Here is a 27,034-nt window from a genome sequence, read left to right as displayed (position 1 = left end):
ACTGTGGGATTTAACCCAATACTGGTGTCCAAGCCTCCTATGCAGTCTTTTCAAATTGGGCTTTCATTTGTTTTGGTTTTGGGCCCATTAGCTTTAGCTTCACACATGCCATTGCCTGGCAAATGCTTGGCAATTGTTATATCTAGGGGTGTTAGCGAATAGAACTTTCGACAAACTAGTTTGTTTGTGTTTGATAAGTGTTTTTATGTTCGTTTGTTAAGATAAATGAATATTAACAAATAAAATTTAGAGCTCAGTTAATAAATGAAAGAGCTTGAACAATTGTAAATTCGTTTACTAAGAGATCGTGAACAAACTCGTTTGTGTTTGTTTAATAATATTCGCAAACAAACTCGTTTATGTTCATTTAATAATGTTCGCGAACAAATTCATTTATGTTCGTTTAATAATATTTGCAAAAAAGCTCGTATATTCTTCATTTAATAATATTGACCAACATATTAATAAACACACATATATATATGTATATGGGTAATAAAGTAATTTTACTGTCTTAAGGTTTTTAACTCATCCGGTCCTTGCAGCCATCCTCATTCCTTCCTACTCTTCAAGGCTCAAGCTGCACCAAAAAAAAAAAAAAAAACTACTCTTCTGGCAGACAGCAGACCGCCGGCGACGTTCACGTGAAGCCACGTCCTCCGCCGCAGCAGACCGCAGCCTCCATCACCGCCGGCGACGTCCACGTACCTAGCACCGTGAAGCAGACCGCCGCAGCAGACAGAAGCCACGTCCAACACCGCCGAACCCACCAAGACCTGGTATTCTCCATGAGGATCTTAACTCTTTCACTTTTATTTATTTTTTTTTTATGTAATTTTGTTTTTCTATTCTGCTATTTCTTCTTTGTTAGTTTTTCATCTCAATTTCTAGTTCCTGTGTACACAATTTATAGTTTACTGTGATGTACCTAAGAGTAGAAATCAGAAATTGGGGAAGAAATTAGGGTTGAGGGGAAGAAGAAGAAGAGAGAAAAAGAATATGATTGTATTAATTCTCAGCATAAGAAACTCTTCCTCACTACTGGAAGCTAAATACAAACGAGTGACAGCTAATTTCATAACAAACTCACAACTTCTTCTCAGCAATTCTAACAGATGAACCTGCTGGAAGAAGACTACAAAAACGACGATACGTCTGGGAGAGGTGGTTTCAAACGGCAACGTATTGGCTGCTTTATTTAACGTATTTAAACTACTTCGTACAACTACACCGTTTTGATGTCCTTTATTTCTGCTGAATTCCCATCCGCTATCTTCCTTCCTTTTCCCCCTCTTTTCTTCCTATTTCTTCTCATGCCAGATTCCATAGCCATTACATTTACTTGATTCTCTCATTCACGTAAGCATATTCCTTTTTTGTTCCTGTACTTTTAAGGGTTAGGGTTCATTTGAAGGGAATCACGAATCAGTAGTGGTGGAAACTGAGGGAGTCAACAACATTAACTGGCTATGAGTTTGTGTAAAAGAGTATGTATGTGAAGTATTGTTGATTGTTTTCTGGATCTGAAGCTAAAAAGGAGTAATCTCTTTGTTTGTGTCTGTGTGTGTATTACTCTTTATATATAATATCAAGTAGCATACATATATATTTGTGATTATGGGTATATGTGTGTGATTATATAATTGATTTTGGGATTTCTGACTTTTCTACAAATGTATATGAAGCAGCACAATGAGGTGGAGCTATCTGGTCTTGGAATTCATGTTTATAATACACAAAATTCATGTTTATAATTCACATAAACACGATATAATAAACATGAATTTTGCGCATTATTAACATGAATTCTGTGTATTATATAGTTGAGAACACATAAACACTTAACACAATAAACTGAATTCGTGTTTATAATGCACAAAATTCATGTTTATTATATCGTGTTTATGTGTATGTGTATTATAAATATGAATTACATTATGAACACAAATTTTGTGCATTATAAACATAAATTATGTGTTTTGAGCCAGGGTCCATAGTGTACTGTGGCCCTAGTGCATGATTAAATGATTGATCGGGGGGACAAAGTTCAATACAGAGAGTTAGCTTGAAATCTAAGAGCATCATTAGCCGTGCTTACAATTTGTTCTCAACAAAATAGAGAAAATCTTTATTAAAAACAAAAGAAAACAAAAAAGATGGGCTCGGATACGTGACTATAGTTTTCTACTTTTCTCATACATCACCTGGCCCAAATTACAAAACCACTAACTCCTACTTTGAAAAATAGCGCGAGGGTTCTTCGCAAAATCTTTTGGTGCGATTTCTCTCTCCGTTGCTCGCGAACTACATCGCCGTCTCGGACATGGGAAAGAAGAAGACGAACAAGGCTAATGGCGATAGCCAATACTCTCCCTCCACCGTCTTCATTTCTAACTTGCCTTTCTCCTTTAGCAACACTGAGGTAGCTTCTATCATCCAACAATACAGCAGATATCTGTGTATATGCGTACATATATTTATATCTCAATTTGTTCAACTTCTACTTTTGTTTTGGTGATAAAACAGCTAGAACAAACGTTCAGTGAAGTTGGCCCCATCAGAAGATGCTTTTTAGTAACAAAAAAAGGTGAATGCTCGAATAATTATACCTAAACTACTGGAATGTGTATTGCAGATGTGTTGTTAATTGTTATGATTTTTGAACACGAAGCATATTCCTGATATAATTTATTTCATTTAATCATCTACATGTTATTCCTTCTAATTCAGTTTGCATTGAGCATTGTCACTCCTTATTTGCTAAATTTTGTTGACCTTTTTAGTAACAAAAAAAGGTGAATGCTCGAATAATTATACCTAAACTTCTGGAAAGTGTATTGCTGATGTGTTGTTATGATTTTTGAACGCGAAGCAGATTTCTGATATAATTTATTTCATTTAATCCTCTACATGTTATTCCTTCTTCTTCAGTTTGCATTGAGCATTGTCACTCCTTATATACTAAATTTTGTTGACCTTTTTAGTAAAAAAAAAAGGTGAATGCTCGAATAATTATACCTAAACTTCTGGAATGTGTATTGCTGATGTGTTGTTATAATTTCTGACTACGAAGCATATTTCTGATATAATTTATTTCATTTAATCATCTACATGTTATTCCTTCTGATTCAGTTTGCATTGAGCATTGTCACTCCTTATCTGCTAAATTTTGTTGACCTTTTTACTTTTCAGGGTCTACTGAACACCGAGGTTTTGGCTTTGTGCAATTGTAAGCCCTTGACCATTTTGCTACTGGTGTAATTCAGTAATTGCTATTACATGATTAAGTGCATCTGGAAATCCCCTAATTAGCCGTTGAAGTTTGAGTTCAACTTATGTTTTGGTTTTTGTTTGCAATTATAGTGCCTCAGTTGAAGACGCTGGTCGTGCTATTGAACTCAAAAATGGCTCAACAGTTGGAGGGAGAAAACTTGGAGTCAAGCATGCAATGCATCGGGCTCCTCTTGAACAGCGTCAATCAAAGGGAAGTCAAGGTTTGTGGTATATGTATCATAGATTGAATTATTTCATGTTGTATTAAATTTTAAGATTGATAATAAAATATAAGGAAATTTGAACTTTCTGGATGTTTATATTTGATGCAGACAAGGCTCCTCAGGAAAGGGATAGGGATGACACTTTGCCTGTTGAAATAGTCAAGCATGAACAAGATTCAAACTCTCAAGGAACAGGTTTGCAACTATGACATGTTACTTAATGTCATCAAAGATTACTATGGAGTAGTATTTATTATTTGACACTGTTGAGAGTATAGGTAACCCCAGAAAAAGGAAAGCTACAGTACTTTGCAGTGGTATGCCCGATGAAAAGAATTGTTCAGAAAAGCAGAGGTACTGACTGCTGAAGTTCTAACTCGATGCTGAAATTGAGTTGAAGCATTGCTGTTTGATGTAGATTGTGAAATGTTTTTCGATATTTTTGTTCTTATCTAACTTTTATCTCTTGTGATGTCCCTCATTTTATACAGGGTTGCTAGGACAGTCATAATTGGAGGTATTCTTAGTGCGAATATGGCAGCAGAAGTTCACCGTCTTGCCAAAGAGTGTGGCACAGTATGTTCTGTTACTTATCCTCTTCCCGAAGAAGAACTTGAATATAATGGTAATAATATTTGCATATTCTTCTTTCAGTTGTTGAGCATTTCATTTTCAATATTTATCTGACCAATCAATGTCGGTTATCAGAACTAAACATTATTTTAATTCTCAAGTAATCTGCTCTATTCATTTTTGAGTTAGGCTCTTACACTTCTGCAAATTTTTGTGTGAATTAGGGCTGGCTCAAGATGGTTGTAAAATGGGTGCTTCATCAGTGCTTTATACTAGTGTAAAATCAGCTCAAAGTTGTGTTGCAACCTTACATCAAAAAGAAATACATGGCGGGACTATTTGGGTGCGCCAACTTGGTGGAGAGGTAAAGTTGCCATTTTAGTAACATTGATTCAGAATATTTTCCGTAATCATACTCCACAAATTTGAATTGGGTGACTTTGAAGAATTATAAATTTTCAGCTTCAATCTCTTGTTCTCTCTTTTTTTTTTTTTTTTCCTCCTGGGTGCATTCTCTTTGGTGTTTTTAGCTCCCATCTCCCTGTCCCTCTCCCTCTCTTCCTGAGCATAGCAGTTATGATTATATTAGAAAATAGAAAATCAGAATGTTAATAACGCACCCTTTCCTACTACTCCAATTAGTTGATTAGTAGATTTTTTATTATGTTCTTCCGCGATTGACTGCTTCATACTTCATTCCTTCCTCTGGTGGTGATTGCCTTGCTTATGTGGCACTTGATTATTAGACCTCTTTCTAACTATTTTAGCTGTTTCCCAGATTATCTATGTTGTCAGAATATTTATGCCGAGGGAATCTGATCTTTTTTTTTTTTTTTTTTTTTTCTTTATTTGATGCTAGGGTTCCAAGACTAATAAATGGAAACTAATAGTGAGGAATATTCCTTTCAAGGTTACTTTTCCTTTCTAGATTTTATTATATTTCTATATGTTGTGTGAGGATTAGGAAAGCAACTTTGGAATTTGTTAAAAACTGAATGCAGGCCACAGTGGATGAGATAAAGAGTATGTTTTCAACTGTTGGCTTTGTATGGGATGTATATATTCCTCAAAATGCAGAGACAGGGTATAATTCAATGAATTAATAGTTTATAACCTCTTCTTTCATATTTCTTTTCATTGTTTATCGTATTATCATTAACCTTGATTGCATTTGCATGGCATTTTGCAGTTTGTCTAAGGGATTTGCATTTGTTAAATTTACATCCAAGCAAGATGCAGAAAAGGTACTAATTCTATTTGATATCTTCTTTACCATACGTAAAGTTGAGGACCTTTGTTTTTAGGTCTATGTAATTATAAAATTAAATAAGTTTCAGACTCCACAAAGTGGGAGAGAGGTGTCTGTAACACCAACCAAAGACAAAAGGAGACAAATTAGGGATGTAAAAAGTGTGAAGTCTTTTGATACATGTATTTTGAAATATGTTTTTATTTGGAAAAATAAGACAAGTTCACTCTTAATAATATTAAAAGTACAATTATCTTTTATGCTTGGGTTACTTTTATCCATTTGTAATTAGAGGAATAGTCCAGTGTCCACATTTTATTAAATACTTTTATAGCTCACTTCTTTCTTTCATATTATACTGGGGTTATTAATAAAAAATAGTACTTTGTATAAATTTCAACCAAGAACAAAAGAAAAATGATATAAACTAGTATAAAAGAATTTTATACTCTCAAAATTCGTGAAATGCTATATGAATAACCCATCTTCTGTTCACTGAATGGCTTAAACCCATCTTCTCCTTTGCCTTACCCTAACAGCCTCACCTTAGGTCAAGCACAGATGTAGCCTTTCACGAATTTTGAGAGGATAAAAATAAAATTCTTTTATACTGCAATATGTAATCTTCTGTTCACTGAATGTCTTAAACCCATATTCTCCTTTGCCTTACCCTAACAGCCTCACCTTAGGTCAAGCACTCAATCTGATTTTTTTTTTTAATAATTATTATCTCTGTTTCAATTTTTATTTATTTTTAATGTATTTGTCTTATTTTCTCTTAATATTTGGATGTGCAGGCTATTAAGACTTTCAATGGAAAAACTTTTGGTAAAAGGCCTATTGCTGTTGATTGGGTTGTACCAAAAAAGGTTTATGTTGCCGATAGTCAATCTACTCCAGCTTCAGAAGATGGTAAAAAATGATTATGATCTTTGAAGAATTCTGTAGTAAAATATTTTATATTATTTTCTGAGCATATTATGCCTCCTATTTAGTTGCACATGGGAACCATAGTTTGAGTTAGAAAAGATAATATCATTTTATGAATGTTTGCTTCAATCAAAAGGAAAATACTTTGTTTTTTGGGTTTTGTGAACAGGTTTGCATCCCTTTGGTACAATAGGCATATATTTATCTACCTTATATGCATCTCCTCAGATTGTCATAGAAGAGCATTAATAGTAAATTAGATTAAGATCTTCCATATTTCTTTTTGTAATGGAAACTCGTGAACTCAAATAAAAAAGGCAATATATTATAGGTGGCATGTTTAGAGTTAGGCACCCAATTTTAGTATTTAAAAATGAAGTAGATAGATTTGTTGGTAGGTGGTTGAGAGCCTTGAGGCCAATGTTATGGTTGTCCGAATTGGTCCATCTCTATCTATGGAAGTAATTTGTACTGGATATCATACTATATCTAACAGACAGGCAAATGACTAAGGAGGAAAGAGACAAGGAAAAACTAAAGAGAATCAGTTTATTCACTTTATAGTTTCTACCACATGAATACTATATGAGATCATACATTTGGGCAATTGCCGCGTTCTGTTTAGTCACAGTGAACTTCATTCAGTACTATGCTACTAAGCATCACTTAATGATTCTCAGGGCATACCTGAAGAGTTTCCTTCTCTTATTGGACATGCTATTCGTTATGTCTCACGTGTGGTAAGGTTCAAATTCTAACTCGTGATTCTTACAGGTCAGAACGAAAGTGACGGAGATGATGATGAAAGTGTTGATTTGGAAGATCAGGAAATGGAGATTGACGGAGAATCCCAACAAGCTCTTGGGAGCGACAGTGCCTCTGAATTAGAAGAAGCAGAAGAAGATGAAGATGAGGATGCAGATGAAGAAGAAGAAGAAGAAGAAGATGATGATGATAAGGACACCCAGCCCAAAGTTAATATTGATATGGAAGCAGACATTGCAAGGAAAGTTCTTAAAAATTTAATTTCGTCTACTTCTAACGGAACAGTTGCTTCTGCCAATGAATCTTCCAGCTTGCCCAAGGGAGAGAAGAGTGAAGTTAATAGTGTACATGACAAATCCTCTGATGCATCTCATGTGGGTGAAACACCACCAGAAGGTTCTAGTAAGAGTAAGGAGAAAACCTCCAGGCAGACTGAAGGAGCAGATGATCTGCAGCGAACAATTTTCATTAACAATCTTCCTTTTGATGTTGATAATGAAGAAGTGAAACAGCGTTTTTCTGCATTTGGTGAAGTGGAGTCCTTTGTTCAAGTTCTTCACCAAGTCACCAAGTATGGGCTTGTTGGATGATGCATCTATACTTTGTTAATTTCTGGTTGCATTAAATGACTCACTGTACATATATGCAGGCGACCCAGAGGGACTGGGTTTCTCAAATTTAAAACCGTAGATGCTGCTGAAGCTGCAATTTTGGCTGCCAACACAGCAGCTGGTTTGGGTATATTTCTGAAGGGTAGGCAATTAAAGGTTTTAAAGGCTGTTGACAGAAAAACAGCTCAGGACAAGGAGTTGGAGAAAACCAAAAAGGATGATCATGACCATCGCAACCTTTACCTTGCCAAGGTTCATTCAGTTTCTTCTCTTGCAACGCTGTCTAGGCAGTTAGCACTCAAACAATTTTTAAAAATCTTGATTACAATCTGTATGTACTCTTTTATGACAGGAAGGACTTGTTTTGGAGGGAACTCCTGCTGCTGAGGGTGTTTCGGCAAATGATATGTCTAAGCGCAAGATGTAAGACCAATTGTTTCTTGTTGCACATCTCTGAATCTTTCACTATTGAACATGGCATTAGCTGAAGTCATCAGTTAATATAAATTGAAATCTAATTAATACCATGATGACCTTTTCATGCCGCTATGTTCAAAATATTGTCTCTGTTACGGTGTTTGCTAGATCAAGTTGTTTGACTTCTGCTTCTATCAAAATTCTTAGCTGTTGCTCATGACTCATGATAGGTAATCCATAGGCTAGTTTCAGTGATATCCTAATTACTTTTGGCAACAGTCTTGGAATAATTAAAATCGTGGTAATACTTTAGAATCATTGCATGATGTTACAATGGGGAATCCTCTAATCCCACAAGAAGCATTTCTTTTTCCCCTTTCTTCTTCTGCATGTCTTTGTTTGTATTTGAATGCTACTACTTGATTACCCTACAGGTTGCATGAGAAAAAGATGATCAAGCTTAAGTCCCCTAACTTCCATATCTCAAGGACTCGACTAATTATATACAATCTTCCAAAGTCAACGACTGAGAAAGATCTTAAGAAACTTTGCATAGATGCAGTTACCTCTCGAGCTACTAAGCAAAAACCCATGATCAAGCAGGTCAGTGGTGATTAGTTAGTTAGTTAGTTATGGGCATATGTCTATCTACAGCTTTGCAATATATAATATTTCCCTTAACTGCAGATAAAATTTTTGGAAGATCATAAAAAAGGTAAAGCAGTAGTGAAGAATCATTCTCGTGGAGTTGCCTTTGTTGAGTTCACGGAGCACCAACATGCACTTGTAGCTCTGAGAGTTCTTAATAATAATCCTGGTAATGTGCCTGTATTACAGTAAATATTGTTTTTGGTGACTGCCAGTGTGTCTTGAGGACTGCATTTTCTTAACTTCTCCCTTAGGGAGAGAATCTGGGCTGCAGAAAATGAATATATTATGATGTCTTCCAGGAACTTTTGGCCCTGAACATCGTCCGATTGTAGAGTTTGCTGTTGATAATGTGAAGAAACTTATGCACCGTAAAGAGAAGATTCAAGTCCAGCAGAATGATTCTCATCATAAAACAGATAATTCATGGCAAAATGGTCCTGCTAATGAGCAGGATTCTCATCATAGCAAGTCAAGAAAACGCAAATCTATAGGGGATGCGTCATCAATTTCTGTAAGTGAGAACAGTGAAGTGAAAACAGGTGCCAAGGGAGCAATTGCTGAAACAGCCAGACCTAAAAAGAAGCAGAAAACAAAGAAAATGTTGATAAGCTCAAAACAGGAGCTAATAGAGAAGCGGCAAAAAGGAAAGTTTGGTGTCATTGGATCTCAACCAACTAAAAGTGGCTCGAGCAATGCCCCTAAGCCTGTACCTATCAAAGATGGGGCTATGAGATCAAAAGCAAGATCGGAAAATGAGACCACCCAAGAGATTCAAAGAAACAGTTTGAAGAGAGCAAAAAAGGGTAAAAAGAACAAAGACCCTTTGGGACGTGATGTGGTAGACAAACTTGATGTGCTTATTGAACAATACAGGTCTAAATTCTCAAAGGGTAGTTCTGACCAAACTGATGGTAACAAACATGGTTCTAAACGGCTCAGGAGGTGGTTCCAATCATAATATTGCCTTTTCAAGTTCCTGTATGTTGTTCGGTCTTGCCTTGGTTTTTCTACTTGAAGCTTTCTTTTGTATTTTATGGCAGTTACAAATGCTGTCGACGGTCACAACACAATCAGGTAAAAAATGGCTGTTTTTCGGTAGTTTAGATTTTTCCTAGTGCCGCCACTCGTCAGGGCTTCCTTTTGACTTTCGATACCTTTCCTGTTCTGTTCCAATTTTTGTAGCGAGGAATGTGGCGTATTTACTTTTTTGAGATTGTTATAGCATAATTAATATCTGAATGACAATGTAAGTCCCCTTACTTTAGCATATGTGTGTGTGTGTGTGTATGACTGACACATACAAGATACAGTATACATACAATATATATATATATATATATATATATATATATATATATATACAAATAGATACATATAGATATATGTATAGATACAGTATACATACATATTGATACAGTATAGATACAGTATACATACATATAGACACAGTATACATACAAATAGATACAGTATATATACATATAGATACATTATATATACATATAGATACAATATAGATACATTATACATACATATAGATATAGTATAGAGTATAGATACAGTACACATACATATAGATACATATAGATACAGTATACATACATATAGATACATATAGATACAGTATACATACATATAGATACATATAGATACAGTATACATACAAATATATACATATAGATACAATATAGATACATTATACATACAAATAGATACATATAGATACATTATACATACATATACATACAATATATATACAAATAGATACAGTATACATGTATGTATCGCACTATTTGTTAATACATTATACACTATGGTTTTTATAGATAAGAGTTCTCATAACACGACATATATATATAACAAAATGAAGAATTAGTCTATACAGGTGAACAAGATGCAGAGCAGGTTACATAAAAATCATTGAATTACAAAAAAAAAAAAAAAGAAGACTTAAAAGATGATTTCAGGTCGTCTTTGCTCTCTTCCATACAATCACGGTGCCACCAAAAATCAGACGAAGCTAACAAGTTCTCACCGTGGTTCCAAGCAATACCTATGAGTGGATATCCATGACCCTGCATTCATGTGGCTATCCTGACTAGTTAAGTACTACTTACAGTAGCCCAGAATGTAGAATTCATATATACCTGTAGCTTGTTAACACATGTACGATTCGGCCGAGTTAAATCATAGGAGTACACATTTGTATCATCACTACTTCCAATACAATAAAAGAAGAGTTTTAGTGGGACATTTAGTAAAATGATTCTCAAAGAAATCCAATAAAGCAAAGCACCGTACCAATGTATTCTCCCTTTTCAAGGAACAGTAGGGGGCAGAAAGATGCACAGATGCTGTGCATTCGTGAGGACAATTTAAGTGAGCAACGCCCGGCGTCAAATAACCTTTTACCTCCAAAGACACACTACAAAGCAAAAATGAAACCTTATTAGTGCTCCCCCATTGTAAAACAAAAATAAAGCAAGTCTCCATGCCAACCTATAAAAAGACAAGTTTCCATCAAGATTAAAAAAGAAAGTAACACGGGGCCACGTGCCAGCAGAGAAAATGTGCTGTATTGAACGGTTGTAACCGTTGCTCTACATTTGCCGCCACTCCGATGTCGGTGAGATCTAGACAGCGCACCTGTACAAGAGTCCATCGACACTGCGTATAGACAGCCCTGTATAACCAACAAGTCAAACATGTTACGCCACGGACCATTTCACAAAAAATTGAAACAGGAGCAAGGGTCTGTCAGTAGCAGCAACCTGACCATCACCACAGAAAATAAGCTGACCAGTGTGATCATGATCCATAGCAGTTACTTCACCATCAAAGACAGTTTTGCTAATTGTTCTCCCAGTGCTAAAATTGAACACCTACAACCGGTTGCAAATTTTAGAACCCAATGAGGAAAGAGATGTAACACTGAGATCTTAGTTTGGTAAAGAAAATTAAATTCAAGATTATGCCCAGATATAAGTGGGGTTCTAAGCTGTTTCAGAACGACTTCATTGCAAGGAAAAAATATAGGATACTCACATTTATTTCTTTTTTTGAGTTTCCAGCAGAAAGAAAGTTATTATTGACCTGTAAGCCAAACAGCAATATAGAATGATTGCTACTGCTAACTCAGAATGTCACAATTGCATTAAGATTCAAGGAACAACATTAATGTCCAATTACAGGATGAAATCGTATACATAGTTGTGATGACACACCATATATCACCTTAATGCAAAGGCCTTTGGAAATATCCCATACTCTCACAGTTTTATCCATTGAAGATGAGGCAATATATTGGTCATTTGCCACAAAGCAACAGGAGTGAGAATTTAGAACATGAGAATAATAACTTCATATATATTATTAAGCTTTTCATTTTGATGTACTGGTTTCCCACAAAGCAACACCATTCAGTGAAGTCACTGAGAAGGCACAGAAGATAAATGCACACATAATTGAACTTCATTTAAAAAAAAAAAAAAAAAAAAAAAAAAAAAAACGCATATGGTGACATATTACTTTTGAAACAATTCCTTTCTAGTGGTTATTGAACAATTTCTCTATAAGATTGAATAAAAGACTGCTTAACCCAATACCAGTTAATCCAACCTGTGACATCTTTAGTATGTCCAGTCAACTGCTTAAGAATTGAAGGAGGCATGGATACAGTGCACACTGTCAAGCTCCCATCGGATGCCCCATATGCAAGTAGATCAGAACTCATGTGCCCAAACTTTATGACCGTAACTAAAAACAGAAAATATATGGTTCAGTTGTAAAATGGCAATGGACTGCAGAAAATTAGTCTATTTTCATTTGATAAAGTAATCACCCATGGCCTGGCATTTGTCAAAGATGCAATGCATCCCAACAAAGGAATATGCAGGTTCAGACTTTTTACGAGGACAAGAACGATCACTATCACTTGCATTTGAGCTTAAACTTGTAGTGCGACTTAATGTTTGACTTTGAGCAATGCTTGCTCGGTCCTGCAAATAAAGCAAGTACCAAACAAGTTGACATGACAATGTTTTAAAAAAGTGAAAAAGTAGCCTAGGTTACCAATGTGCTCAAAGACCTCTTATTGATACTATTGAAGCATGTCTTTCACCTCAACTTGCATAAAATATTAAGCTGTCTAAAAAGTTACGCATTTATTATTTTATATTTATCCACAAGAAGTCAACACAGCAAACACACTATAAGGAAAGTGAAACGCTAGATGAGAGATTGGCAGGAAAAAAGAGAAGTGGTACTCACTCTGTTAAAACTCCAGCTGTCCAGCTCAAACAAATGAGATAGTCAACTCGGAGATGTTAGCCATCGCCCACTGAAGCATCAACCAGTAAATCAACCTGATGTCAGATTATATTGAACACAAACTTCAACAAGAGTCATTAATAGGAAAGCTGCACATTCACATAAGTTTTCACCACTTTCAACAGAGACCACAAGTCCAGGACCCAACCATATTAAGAAACTAATGATCCCACCAACAGGAGAACAAGAAAAAATATATACTTTCCCATAGTACAAAAAGCAATCAGTGCTAGATAAAACTTTTGTTCAAAGAATGAAAAATTATAGCTGCCATTAAACAAGAATGGAAGCATAAAAGCTAATAGCAAGTGAAATACAAGACTCCAAACATCTAAGAACCTACTTAGGTGTTTTAAAAATTTTTGGTTAAAGAATGAGCAGATGTGGGACGAGAGGAGAAAATTATGAAGATATGAGAAGTGGGATGAGAGAGAGAGAGAGAGAAAAAAAAAATGGCGGACAAAGGTTTCTATTTGCTTGCTAGGGATTTTGGGGTGTGTGAATGGGTAGAGGTTGAAGATATGAGAGAAGTGAAGAAAATAACTAAATCAATCCTAGACCTGTAAAGAACCTGATCTACTTCAAGAGATAGTCTGCATTTCTGCAAGGTTATCGTGGTTGTTAGCTATGTCGTTGCAGAAGGAAATGGTTCTCTAAAGGTGATAATTAGTATTATCATTATTAGGGGCCAAGTGAGACACCACATAAATGTTAATTTACACATAAGATGCCAACTAAAGTAGGTTAATGGCAACCTGCTAAAATAGCCACTTGCACTTTTCTGTTGAGTTTAGGTGTTCATTTGGAGCTTTTTTTTAGTTTGGGGGGTCAATTGCATTTTCTCAAATAGTTTGGTGGCTTATTTGAGCCTTATCCCTATATTTTTTATTGAGAGACTTGTTATTCCCTAATGTATTGAGTTTTGATTATCATGATACATATTAAATACTGGTGATTATAAGGTATGCTTTACGCATTAATGATAGGAAAAATATTGCAACATGTTTCATGGTAAAAGTTTGAGACTTCATAAAATGTATTTAAGCTTTCAATACAACAAGAAAGGATAGATCTCAACCACCTGTTCCCTGGGGTGCTTGGGCGGCTTGGTATCTGCAAAGTTTCCCAATTCCTTGGCCGGTTAATGAAATTACGATATGCCACATAACCTTTTCCATTGCATCTCCAATCCCTCAATGCAATGAAGTGCTACAAAGTCATTCTTTTGTGTAATTAAGAACATGAATGAAGCATATACCACAAGAAGCAACAATGAATTCAGAAAGTAAATAGGATTGTTTCCTTATGACTGCTGCTCCTTCAATGATACCCTGAAACCTTCCCCCACCCAAAACTCCCCAAAAATGGATTCCAGCTTTCTATCTGAATTTTTACCTGCATTTATGTCTTTAAGAAGCAGTAGCCAAGGTCATCAACATACTAAACATTCAATGAACTCAACTTTTCAATTTTCAATCACTATTTCTGTCACTAGCAAATTCCACTCTATATTAATTATTAGGATATGTAGAACAATCAGGACAATGATAGCATAAGGTTACAGAGGTCAAACTATGACTAGCAGCATGCAAGATGTGGCACTTACTAGCATAATGCAGCATTGCATAGTGACATCATAGAACTGCATTCTCTAGGTGGTCTTCTATGTAAGTTGTAGTAAAATGAGCGAAATAAAACCTGCAATTGCTACTACACTTCTCATTTTTTGAACATATAAATTTTAGCTTAGACCTAGACGGTAGTAATATATCACATTCCAGAGATGAAAACAGACAATTATTTTCGTGCAGCAATATAATTAGTACGGAGCAATGCTTTGAAAAAAAAAAAAAAAATGAAAACAAACCGTACTTTGCGGCGGAGAACACCGGACTCGGCTTTGCGGTAGAGAAGAAGTCGGCAAATTCCGATGTAATTATGATCGGAATCGGCGGGCGAAGACTGAAGCATACAACTTAAGAACTCAGGATCTGTACCGACGACCTTCTTCTTTTTGACATTCTCCTCCCGTACATCATTTGCAGGCAAGCTCTTCTCGGTCTCCGCCTCCGCCATCCTAAGAACTCAGGATGGACTCTCCGCCAATCACCGTACACTCTCCGCTTTCCAGATCGAAGACGATTCCGAGATCGCTTGAGCAATTTATATAAGCAATTCGTGACCGATTGACGAAGCGAACCTCGATCGGGCGACTCAGGACTAGAGAATCAGGTTCACCATGTTGTACAATTAGTTTCGCTGCGAAAATATCATTTTATCCTTTTCTAGTGATCCTTCCTTTCCCGCCTCTTTTCTTCAGTTCCGTTTTTCAGCGTTCCAGGTGTAAACTCTCTAGTAATATTAGTTTGACCCCTTACCTTCTCCAAAATATCAAAGTGGTCCCGCGAAGTTCTGTAAAAGGAAAATGAGGTCCCATATATAATAAAAATCCCGCCATCGCCCGTGGCCCCGTATGCCAAGTAAAAATACAAATGAGTTAATACCGGTCTTCGATAATGTTGGTTTTTCTTAATTTTGTTCTAAACGATTTTTGTGATTTAATATAATTCTAGACTTATGTACTAATTCAATTTTGTAATTTAATATGGTAAATCTTGCCCACGCCTTGTCATCGACCCAATTTAGTAATATAGTTTGGGAGTCTTCTCTTCCTGTGTGCATTTTGCAGTTCATTAATTAATATATTGTCTCTTTGTTGATTTTCTTTTAAAGACTCTTGTGAAATCTTATTTAATCTAAATTCATTTTTGATTGCACGGTAGAATATGACTTTTACTTAAGTAACTAGTAAGTTTCCCGAGCGATGCACGGTCATTAAATTTGGCCTCTTAATAATTTAAGATTACCGTATAATAATACTAATAAAAACAGAAAAAAAAATATTATTAAATAACAAATAATTTACAAATTAACATTATTAAATAACAAATAGTTGTGGAGTTAGAAGTATTCAAAAGTAACCAACGTAGATATTTTAAAAATTAGTAGTGTAAAGAACTGCTGTAGTAAAAATTAGTAACAAATGTAGATATTGAGTCAAAATAAGGCTTAATAATCTCTCATGTCCTATACTATGTCTGGAACTTTAAACTGGTACATTGTTCTAGTTGAAGCACCTGCAATTTTGAGTATAAAGAGATATAACATATTGGACCAAAACAGTAAATATTTCTTCACATGGTGCATATAATATTTCAAAATGCAGCCTAGAAAACAAAACATGTTTTGTTCACATAAAATCCAAGTCCGATGAATATAAAATATTCTTAAATGTTTTTATTCTGGAAAACCAATGTCCTTCTAGGAAAGTTTCTCCTTGTTAATGTTGTAAGTCTTCCTTTCTTCACTGTCTGAGTCGAAGAAAATTGGTCCAATAGACTTCTTTTGGTCAAAGGACTAAATTCCTGCTCTCCTTATTCGTTTGTTTGCTGTAAAGCATTGTTTGGAGAGTTAACTTCATCAGCTCTCCTGATGCATCTTATAGATTATTATAAAAACAAAGTTAGGAACTTAAAACATAGTCAGTCAAATTAAGATATCATATCATCTAGGTTTTAAATGGTAATCGTATAGTATTATATTATCTGAGTCGTCATCCACATATTCTTCAAGTCTGTCTCTTGATCAGCATCTCTGTCTCTTGATCAGCATCTAGTGCTGAGCACTATGTAGCAACAATATTCTCATCATTTAAAATTCTCATGACAAGAAAAGCATAACCATAATTTTACTTGTACATTTTCCTTTTTGATTGTAACCTTGAAAATCATTATCGTTCCTACCATTGTAATTACATTCTGAATTACTATTAGTAATAAATAGTAATGTATGTACTATACCCTATATAACACAAAAAAAAAAAAAAACAAAACAAAAACAAAAAACAAAAACAAAATTAGTACAAACGAAAACCTGCATATCCAAATGAGTATATATACAATCTGTATTAACCTTCCCTCTTTGTCATAATTGTGCTTGTTGCTCCTCGACATAATTCAGGGACCTCATAAGTTCTGACCAAACGCACCCGGATTGCTCTCCTGGTGTGGAGAGGGCTAACTTGCGAAGCAAGGAGGTAATTGGGATGGCATTTCAATCTGATTTCGCGGAGTTTGTTCCTGTAGAATGTTTCGTTTGTGTGTACAATGCCAGATTAGTGCACTATTTATACTATATTTTTGGGTGTGCACATGTTCATATATGTATTTTGTATATGCATTAAGCATTAATGGTTTGTTATTAATATCCTTAGGAGGTTAGAACAGTTTTCCATGCGTGTTTTAAAAATGAAACTGTGAGTATTCTGTAATTATTGTTATTTTGAGATTTTTATTTGAATTCTGGTCTAATAGAGTGTAACAAATTAAAGTTTTAGTATTAAGAAATTATTATTATTTAGACTGATGAATAGGCTCAACAATAAATAATAATCATTGTATTTTTGTTGTATTGAAAATAAATAAGCAACTGGCATTGAAAAACTCAACAGGCATATTAAATATAAGATAATGTATTATATTGAAAATTGAAGAAAATATCTAAAATTGAACACATTAAATATCACTGGCGCATGCAACAAATGCTTTCCACATCAGCCTGTATTTCTATGGAACGCCACCGTTTCATTTGGGCGGGAAAACAACATGGCATAAACATTTTGCTATTATATATAGTAAGATAAGATAAGATAAGATAAGATAAGATAAGATAAGATTGGGAGTATATAACTTAAAGTTACTTGTAGTTACATTAATAACCTATTTACCAACTACATTACTATAATGTTATGTTTTCTTTAGTTATCAATTATAATTATGATATAATTATTTTAGTTCTTCAATTGATCATCACTTAATTTTGTTTCTCCTTTGATTAATACTCAGTTAAGAATTTAAAGGCTAAATCCAAATAACGACTATTTACAATTCTCTACATGTTATTCCTTCAGATTCAGTTTGCATTGAACATTGTCACTCCTTATCTGCTAAATTTTGTTGACATTTTTAGTAAAAAAAAAAAAAAGGTGAATGCTCGAATAATTATACCTAAACTTCTGGAATGTGTATTGCTGATGTGTTGTCACCGTGGTTCCAAGCAATACCTATGAGTGGATATCCATGAGACCATGACCTTGCATTCATGTGGCATCCTGACTAGTTAAGTACTACTTACAGTAGCTGTGGGAGTTTTCCCAGAATGTAGGATTCATGTATACCTATAGCTTGTTAATACAATAACAGAAGAGGAGTTTTAGTGGGACATTAAGTAAAATGATTCTCAAAGAAATCCAATAAAGCAAAGCACCATACCAATATATTATCCCTTTTCAAGGGACAGTAGGGGGCAGAAAGATGCACGGATGCTGTGCATTCCTGAGGATAATTTAAGTGAGCAACGCAGCGTCAAATAACCTTTTACCTCCAAAGACACGCTACAAAGCAAAAATGAAACCTTATTAGTGCTCCCCCATTGTAAAACAAAAATAAAGCAAGTCTCCATTCCAACCTATAAAAAGACAAGTTTCCATCACGATTAAAAGAAAGTAACACGGGGCCACGTGCCAGCAGAGAAAATGTCATGTATTGAACGGTTGTGAATGGTAGGGCGTAGATAGCCGATGATGAATATCATACTTGAGAAGAAGTTTCTCTAAGAGCTTGTTGTAAAAATGTGTGCCATTATCGGTTATGAAAGCTCTTGACATGCTAAATCGGGAAAATATATTCTTCTTGACAAATTTGATCACGGTCTTTGAGTCATTCCTCGGAGTTGCAATTGCTTCTACCCACTTTGACACATAATCTGCTGCTACAAGGATATACTCATTCCCAAAGAATGAGGAAATGGACCCATGAAGTCCATCCCCACACATCAAACAAATCCACTTCAAGTATACCCTTTTGAGGCATCTCATGTCTTCTTCTAATGTTGCCGGTCCTTTGACAATTGTCACACTTACGCACAAATTCTCTAGCGGTAGCAAACAAAGTGGGCCAAAATAGCCCAAATTGTGTATAAACTTGTTCAATTGAAGCTAGTAGGATGTTAACATTGTCAATTATTTAGAAAATGGTCCTACCATTTTAGAATCCATGTGTAATTGCATTTATGATCAACAACTTTGTAGTTAGACCGCGCATGTTTGACAATGATGTAAGAACAATTTTGTCTGTTAAAAAAACAATAGTATAATATTTGTAAAGTAATGTACAATTCTACCATTATAAAAAAAAATACAAACAATATTAATACCATAATGACCCAAATCATTCCAATAATGCAAATGCATAATTGAAATATTAAGTTTTGTTTTAAATATAATCAAAAGAATATTAATTAAACGTAAAAAAAAAAAAAAAAAAAAAAAAAAAAAAAAAAAAAAACCTAACATAATTTTTTTTTTTTAAATCAAGAAAATTAAATGATTTTTAAAGTTCCAGATTTATAATCTTTTGATGCTCAACTTTGAATGCTATATATTTAGTCGGGCTAATTATTTGACCAAAGTTTATGTTAAATTTTATATTATATTTTTAATACATTTTAACATATCTATAATATATGTTTAACAATTATGACAACTTTAACTGTGATGAGGTTCGAAACTAAGACATTTCTTATATAAATTAATGAGTATGTTAAGAATAATAAATAGTTAACGGAATATTCCGTTATTAAAATTTATACTAACGGAATTTAGGGTTATTTAAGGGACGAAAATAATATAATAGATGGTAAATAAGGAAAATCATTAAAAATACTAAAATTAAAATAATATGAATCATTCATTTTAAGAAACAGCTACTACCAACATTTGTTTGTTCCACTTAAGAGCCTAACATTATTAGCTCTTATTAGATTTGTATAAATTATATGTTGTTAATAATTATGCCAACAACATAATTCATCATCATTATTAGTGTGTCTCTATATATATAATAAATGTATAAAATCGTCTACATAAATACACAAAATCACAAGGCAGACTTTATTTAGAGGGTATTTACTATGTACATTTGACTGGGGATTTTGCCGTAAATAAAAAAAAAATGCTCTGAATATATCATGCTTCTTGTAATAGCTTACAAACCACATAGGTGAGATAAATCGCACTAGAAAAATTTTGTGCAACGGACCTGATCAAGAAAATGTTGATAATAATAATTGAATAATTAATGATATTTTAGTACAAAAATTATATTTCACTCACTTATCATCCCTTTCGGGTCTCAGTTGTAGTAGCTTATTATTGTCTCGTTTTTCATGCCAACCTACATGCTAACCTCATGGTTCATGATGGATCTATCTTCCTGCCCCATACTCACATAAATAATACAACAAATGTTCACAATCTCGATCATGATCTTGTCTCCGAGTTCTTGTCGTTAATTGCCAGAATAATTATTTTTTAATTAGAACATATATATTTGTTGTTGGTACGTGCAGAAATCAGTGAGAGTTTGCCCAATGTTCATTATTACATATTAAAATATCCATTTCAGGTTTTCACGTTTCAGCAACATACACACATTGGGAGTTAGGACACTATATATTTGTGGCAACACCAAGTGATTGGGAGGAGTATGTCTAGTTGAATTTTTAAAAATATTTTTTTATTGATATATAAGAGCAATTTTTCATTAGTTTTATTTATTTATTTATTTATTTTTATCATGTTTATGTGGAAGAAAGAGAAGATACAAGATAAAAATTGAATTCTCCCTAAAAGATCAAGCTAAGTTTTATATGGGCCTGCAAAGAGAAAAGGAAAAAAGTATTCTTTTGTCTCGCGTGTTGAGCACAATATATGTGCCCAGAAGTTGCGTAAAAGCTTTAAATTTGTTTAAAATTGCTTCCTTGTTATAGTTGTTTTCCTTTTATTTTTTTCATTTTGTTTTTGTTCTTTCTCTCCTCTTGCTAATCACACTGACAAAAACCTTTTAAAAATCCCAACAAATGGGGTTACTCTAAGAAGGTAGAAGAGGCAAACAATTGCAACAATCTAAGTTGAGTATTAACACCAACCGATATCAACAAACAATAATGGTCGGATGGATCACTATTGCAGGTCAGAGGGTCATTAAAATTATGAATGCGGGTGACAGGATAATTGGTTTCAGACCCGACACAGAGAGTCGACTCAAAATATATGATATTATTACAGAACACCGCCTAATTAAATGAGTAAAGTTATGAAGGGTGTGAATACTTGAGAGGAGAGTGCATAGTTATTGGGGCGTCGTAGTTATTACAAGCTCCGGCCGATACACACACTAAGCATAGGAGTTATTATTGTGGTTAGTATACATTCTTCCAAAAGGTTGAACCCCAACCCTAAGGGCTTGTGATTAGTATACATATTTGACCTTATGACAGACAGAGGCACACTCAATCTTGTACTCAAACACAGCAATACAACTGCATACTCGATATATTGGGAGTGATTGAAACACAAAGGAGAAGTAAAAGAAAATCGTAATGCTAGCAAATAGTTGAATCACATAAATTATATATACTAATATGTTTTCACTATGACACTGTTTGGTAAAATATTGGCCATTTTGGTTTATTTGACTCCTATTAATTATTTAATTTGGTTAAAAAATGTCAATTCTGAAATGCTAAAATTCAAAAAGCTGCTCAAAGCAGCTTTTCCAATTAACTTTTTGAGAAAAAAAATTATACCAAACAGCTATCAGCTAACAACTAATTTACCAAACATCTTCCTACAATCAACTAATGTTATTAACTAGTTATACCATCTAATTAACCAAATCAGCTATTAGCTAACAACCATTTACCAAACAGGACCTATCTTTTATATATTGATTTCTTATATATGGTAACTTATTAAATCGAGTTAGAAACTTAGGCCATCTCCAAGGAGACGGCAAATCGCCAAATCCCCAAAAAGTTTGGCGTAAAGCAGCAAAACAGGGCTCCAATGGGACGCCAAAACACCAAATAATTTGGTGTTGATGAACAATATGGCGCATCACTGTTCATCAACGCCATTTGCTGACTACTCTTTTCTTCCTATTTTGTCCCTGCTTTGTCCTTTATCTTCTTTTATAATTCCTTTTGTATCCTTTTTTATTTTTATATAGGAAAAATCAACGATTTGGTCCCTCAATTGTTAGCGAAATATCAATGTAGTCCCTTAATCGCGAAATCATCGATTTAGTCCCTGGAAATAACTGTTTTTAGTTGATTTGGCCCCTCCGACCGTTTCCCGTTGAAAATCCGGCGAGAGCTCCGATTTGCCATGGGCAATTTGGTCTTTTCACCCCATATTATTCCTCCACCGACCCTGTCACAAACACAAACACTTGGAAGACACTTTTCCAGCGAAGAATTTACACACCAACGCATGCTTCAAGCTCAGCAAGACCCATTTGAGTTCTTTTCTGACATTACAGAAACCGTCTGAACGTGTTTCTTTACTGCCATTGAAATGCTCCGGTTCACACTCAACTGAAAAGACTGATGATGGGATCATGTTCAGGAATAGCCTGAGAAATCTCTCGATGGAATCGATAAAATCAAACATTTCTGAGCTGACCCCGTTCTTGAATAGCCTGAGAAATCACTCTGTGCAATTGATAAAATCAAACTTTTCTCAGCTGACCTTGTTCCTGGAAAGCCTGAAAAATCTCTCTGCCGAATTGATAAAATCAAGCTTTTCTCAGCTGACCCCCTTGGACTTGTGCAAGTGGTCTGTGGTGATTGCAATTGCAATTGCAGTGCCTAAGTGGATTGTCAATGTAGTGTTCAATCCATTCTTCTGGATGTATATTTTAGCTGGAGTTGGCTGTTCTGGCCATGGATGGCGGCGATTGGGATTGCAGCATACGGGTTTTATTGCCTTAACAAACATTTGCGCGGTGATGCCAATGTGTTTGAGCAACTTGCCATTGTTACTTCGGCATTTACTTGGCTGACATTAGTCCCACCTGCTCACTTCAATGGATTTCTCGAAGGATGGCCATTCGTGTTCTTTTTCGTATACCATTACTTCTTTTTCTTCAATGTGAGTGTTCGGAAACGTCTATATGGTGATTTCTTCCCAAGAGAGCACGATCCCAAGTGGGATATTAACCTTCCTAATTTTCAGAAGCTGTTATTCTGTGCTGGGGTTGCAGTTGGGCATTGGATTGCAGCATTTGAAGGACCGGAATTGCATCTCATTCCCGGTGGCTGGAGCAATACCGGTGTCTGGGCTTTGATAATCATGACACTATTCATGCATCGGATGGGTCTTGCTGAGCTTGAAGCATGCGTTGGTGTGTAAATTCTTCGCTGGAAAAGTGTCTTCCAAGTGTTTGTGACAATGTCTGAAAGAAACTGCATTAAAGGGTCGGTGGAGGAAGAATATGGGGTGAAAAGACCAAATTGCCCATGGCAAATCGGAGCTCTCGCCGAATTTTCAACGGGAAACGGTCGGAGGGGCCAAATCAACTAAAAACAGTTATTTCCAGGGACTAAATCGATGATTTCGCGATTAAGGGACTACATTGATATTTCGCTAATAATTGAGGGACCAAATCGTTGATTTTCCCTTTTTATATATTTACATATTTTGTTAAATATTTAAAATAAATTGTATATTATTTTAAAAAAGTTATATCATTAGAAAGATCTTATATTAAAACAAGACTAATATTGAATATAATTTAATTAAAAATAAAATTACATAAAACATAATTAAAGTTTAATTTATTAAATTACATTAAACTACATCTATATGTTATATTAATTAAAATAATAAAAGTATAAATATAAACTTTTAATTTATGAAAATATAAATTATTTTAGTGTAGGATTAAAATTTGTTGTAAATGGGTTGGAGATGAAAAAAATTTGGTGTAAAAATATATTAGAAATATTCTTTTTAATATAAAATTTGATGCAGAATTTAGTGTTTTGGGTTGGAGATGGTCTTATAAGTTATGATGGGCAGTGTTGTATATGTGAATATGTGATGCACAATCTGGCCAGCAATCAAATGTAAAGGTCAAAAGTGGTGGGTGAAGTGTGTGGGCGGAGCAGATGGATTGAGTTAGGTTGGTTTAACGGTGGGAATGAAAACACCCAAATGGGGTAAGGAATTGAAACATAGAATTTAATAGGAGCACTGCAGGCTTGCTGGAAATAATGACTGAATAGTTAGGAATAAAAAGCATGGTCCCATTGCTACACAATCCATATATATACTTCCGTCCATAAAATAGTTAACTTATCAATCAATTTTACTTTATTTAACTATTATTAACAATATATTTTTTAACTGTTATAACCTACTATGTTAATGACGATTTATTTTTTCAATTTGTATATCGTTCAGTATTCCACGCACCACGTATTATATGTAGTTGAGGGTTGATGATAGGAACATGATTAGTTAAACACTTAAACCTAGGAATAATAATAATGGACACAAAAGAAGAGAGGTTGTGGATGTGCATGGATGATGAACCTAACTCTCAACCATAATCCATCCAACCCCCATCCCCCATGCACCCCCAATCAATTGCCACCACCCACCTTTCCTAATATTTCTTTAATTTTCACAATTTTATTAATTAATTATTCTTCACACATCCAATCCTCACCCTCCATCTGCCCATGCCCTAGAAAGATCAGATAATCCCCATCCTCCATCTGCCCCCATGCACTAGAAAGATCATATCAGTCACCTATATACACACTTTACAACACAGCACACTTCATTATCTCAAAACAAAGACTTCTATTTTGGGTTAATAATTTCATCATTTTATGTCAACACCAAAAAAAAAAACAAAAAGTTCTTCCTTAAAAAAAAAAAAAATCATATTTTTGGTCAAGCTAGATAAACAGGACAATGGTTGGTGGGCTAATTAAACAACCCACCTTTGATTTCTATCAGTCAAAGACTCATGCTCACCAAAGCTTCCAACCCTATAATTCGTCAAATTGCTACAAATTAGGTTAAATTTCCCCTCAACTAATAAATGTCGGACTTTGATTTACACAAAATCTGCAAACACTACTTAAAGGCGTGCACTAAGCATTGTAATTATAGTTGACAAAGGATCATAAGGAGGTAAACCAGCCCTAGATTGCTAATAGCTGATCGACTCAAACCAATAATGCCAATAGATAGTTTTCACGAGAAGTCGAATTTAGAACTTTGTGATTACAAAATCAAATGTCTGACGAACTTGACTTGTAGTTACCAAGTTAATTGTGACCGTAATCTGGGTCAAATTTGGATTAGTAAGTTAGACCCTTCAAATGTAATAGTCGAATCTATATTAGTCTAGGAATAGAACATTAATTAATACAAATTTTGAAAATAATTTGTGAAATATTTCACACTCCATAGCCATTGAAGTGTCATGATATTCAAAAAACTAAAATATTTGAAATTGGAAAGAAATTGAAATAATAAAATGATTAAAGTTGAAATTTATATGCTACTTTCCAGATTGGGCAAAAGCATTCATTTATGTGAAAAGGGTTATTTGGTACGTATATATATCTCTAATAAGGGTGGGGACCTCAGCACAATATTTTCATTTTTGGAGTTGTGATATAATATAATAATACCTTTTAGGCTGTCTCCCTAAAGTTTAGGATATATATATGATATATTGATGGACCCTTAACAAATTTTAGTTTAGGATATATATATGATATATTGATGGACCCTTAACAAATTTTACCTGCTTACAAGTCATAAAATTTTGAATTAAATTTTATGAATTTAAAAATTTGAATAATTAAAAGTTATCAAATTAATAGTTAAAGGCTAAAAGTTTGTAAAAGTGGTATTAATTTAACTTGTATTTTTGTTGTGGTTGTTGGTATAGGAAAATTTTAAGGTGTTAATTGATATTGTTATCTTTTATATATCGGGTATAATTATGTATTATATACCGAGTGCTTTTTATATTATATGATATACTATCAATATTTGTCTTTACTAGGAGTAAGCATTGATTTTTTTTGAAAATGAGTAAGCATTGATTAGATTCATGTGTTTTCAGCATTTTATTTTGGATGTATGAGAAGTTTGGGTGACATTTTTTAAAATTTGATATTAACTCAATAATAATTAAGATATGTTTGATTTGTGCGAAATCATTTTGGGTTAGTTTGAGTTTGCCCAATTTTTTCCTTTTATATTTAATTTTTTATTAATTTTATTATTTGCGTATTATTTTTATACAATCAAACTAAAAATAAGACAAAAACACTAACATATAGTTTTGAAGATTAATATAATATATTATTATGAAATATATTTAATAGTTCATATATAATTTACCATCATATTTATAACAAAATTTTGAATTTCATGTCAAATTTGGATAAACTTTTAACCCTAATATTCAAACCAAATTATTAAGATATTCAAATCAAGAACTATTCAAGTTCACCCAAACTTTGAATTTCAAGTTTTAGTTTAAATAATCTGAATAAACCCACCCCTAATTTTGACAATAAACAATACAATAAAGTATACACTGCATAATTATATTTGCTACAAAAGGTGTCCGGATAAATTTACAGTTTAAAAATTTCTTTTATTATATATTGTTTAATATGTTATAATTTGTGTGATATCAAGTGGATACAAATTTTTTATTGTTAAAATTTTAATGTTTTTTTAGAGTTATTTAGATTTGATTACATAACAGCTGATGAAATATTCCTGAAATTTTGTATTGATTCCTCATAAAATGTTCACACAAAGATTTCACAAAGAACCACAAAAAGCATAAAGCATTTCTTTATTGTGCAAACTTAATGCATGATATCATATGCACTGTACATTTGGATTGCAAAAAATTCTTTAGAAAGCAGAACATTGGGACCATAAATCATTCTTTATTATGCAAAGTTGCAAACCTTAAAAAAAAAAAATCATTACTCTTTTTTGTGTAAACCACGCTGTGATCCGAATGCACAGAAGCTGGCTTAAAGAGAATTATCACTTGTGAAAA

The 27,034-nt window shown here is 34.0% G+C and overlaps 2 protein-coding genes and 1 pseudogene across 3 annotated transcripts; 2 read left to right on the top strand and 1 right to left on the bottom strand.

Annotated features, from left to right (window-relative positions):
• Positions 1 to 575: 575 nt before the first annotated feature.
• On the top strand, positions 576 to 9,957 carry LOC109149396 (RNA-binding protein 28). 2 transcript variants are annotated; one of them, XM_019297141.1, is made up of 19 exons: positions 576 to 779; positions 2,249 to 2,422; positions 2,527 to 2,587; positions 3,193 to 3,229; positions 3,364 to 3,494; positions 3,606 to 3,692; positions 3,776 to 3,851; positions 3,989 to 4,122; positions 4,295 to 4,434; positions 4,930 to 4,980; positions 5,072 to 5,154; positions 5,260 to 5,314; positions 6,117 to 6,231; positions 7,024 to 7,585; positions 7,664 to 7,877; positions 7,978 to 8,048; positions 8,477 to 8,645; positions 8,730 to 8,859; positions 8,993 to 9,957. In XM_019297141.1, the coding sequence occupies exons 2-19, from the start codon at positions 2,324 to 2,326 to the stop codon at positions 9,649 to 9,651; spliced, it is 2,874 nt and encodes a 957-aa protein (XP_019152686.1). In that variant the 5' UTR covers positions 576 to 779; positions 2,249 to 2,323; the 3' UTR covers positions 9,652 to 9,957. The 2 variants fall into 2 exon arrangements, with proteins under 2 accessions (XP_019152686.1, XP_019152687.1); XM_019297142.1 differs by lacking the exon at positions 576 to 779 and adding an exon at positions 1,259 to 1,359.
• A 459-nt stretch (positions 9,958 to 10,416) lies between these two features.
• On the bottom strand, positions 10,417 to 15,336 carry LOC109149402 (annotated as a pseudogene).
• A 7,533-nt stretch (positions 15,337 to 22,869) lies between these two features.
• LOC109149178 lies at positions 22,870 to 23,334 on the top strand. The gene has a single exon (XM_019296840.1). The coding sequence runs from the start codon at positions 22,870 to 22,872 to the stop codon at positions 23,332 to 23,334; it is 465 nt and encodes a 154-aa protein (XP_019152385.1).
• Positions 23,335 to 27,034: the final 3,700 nt, after the last annotated feature.

Source organism: Ipomoea nil, unplaced genomic scaffold, assembly GCF_001879475.1.
Source record: "Ipomoea nil cultivar Tokyo-kokei standard unplaced genomic scaffold, Asagao_1.1 scaffold2159, whole genome shotgun sequence".
NCBI lineage: Eukaryota > Viridiplantae > Streptophyta > Magnoliopsida > Solanales > Convolvulaceae > Ipomoea > Ipomoea nil.
Note: the sequence above shows the minus strand (reverse complement) of the source record. Positions and strands in the feature narration are given on the sequence as shown.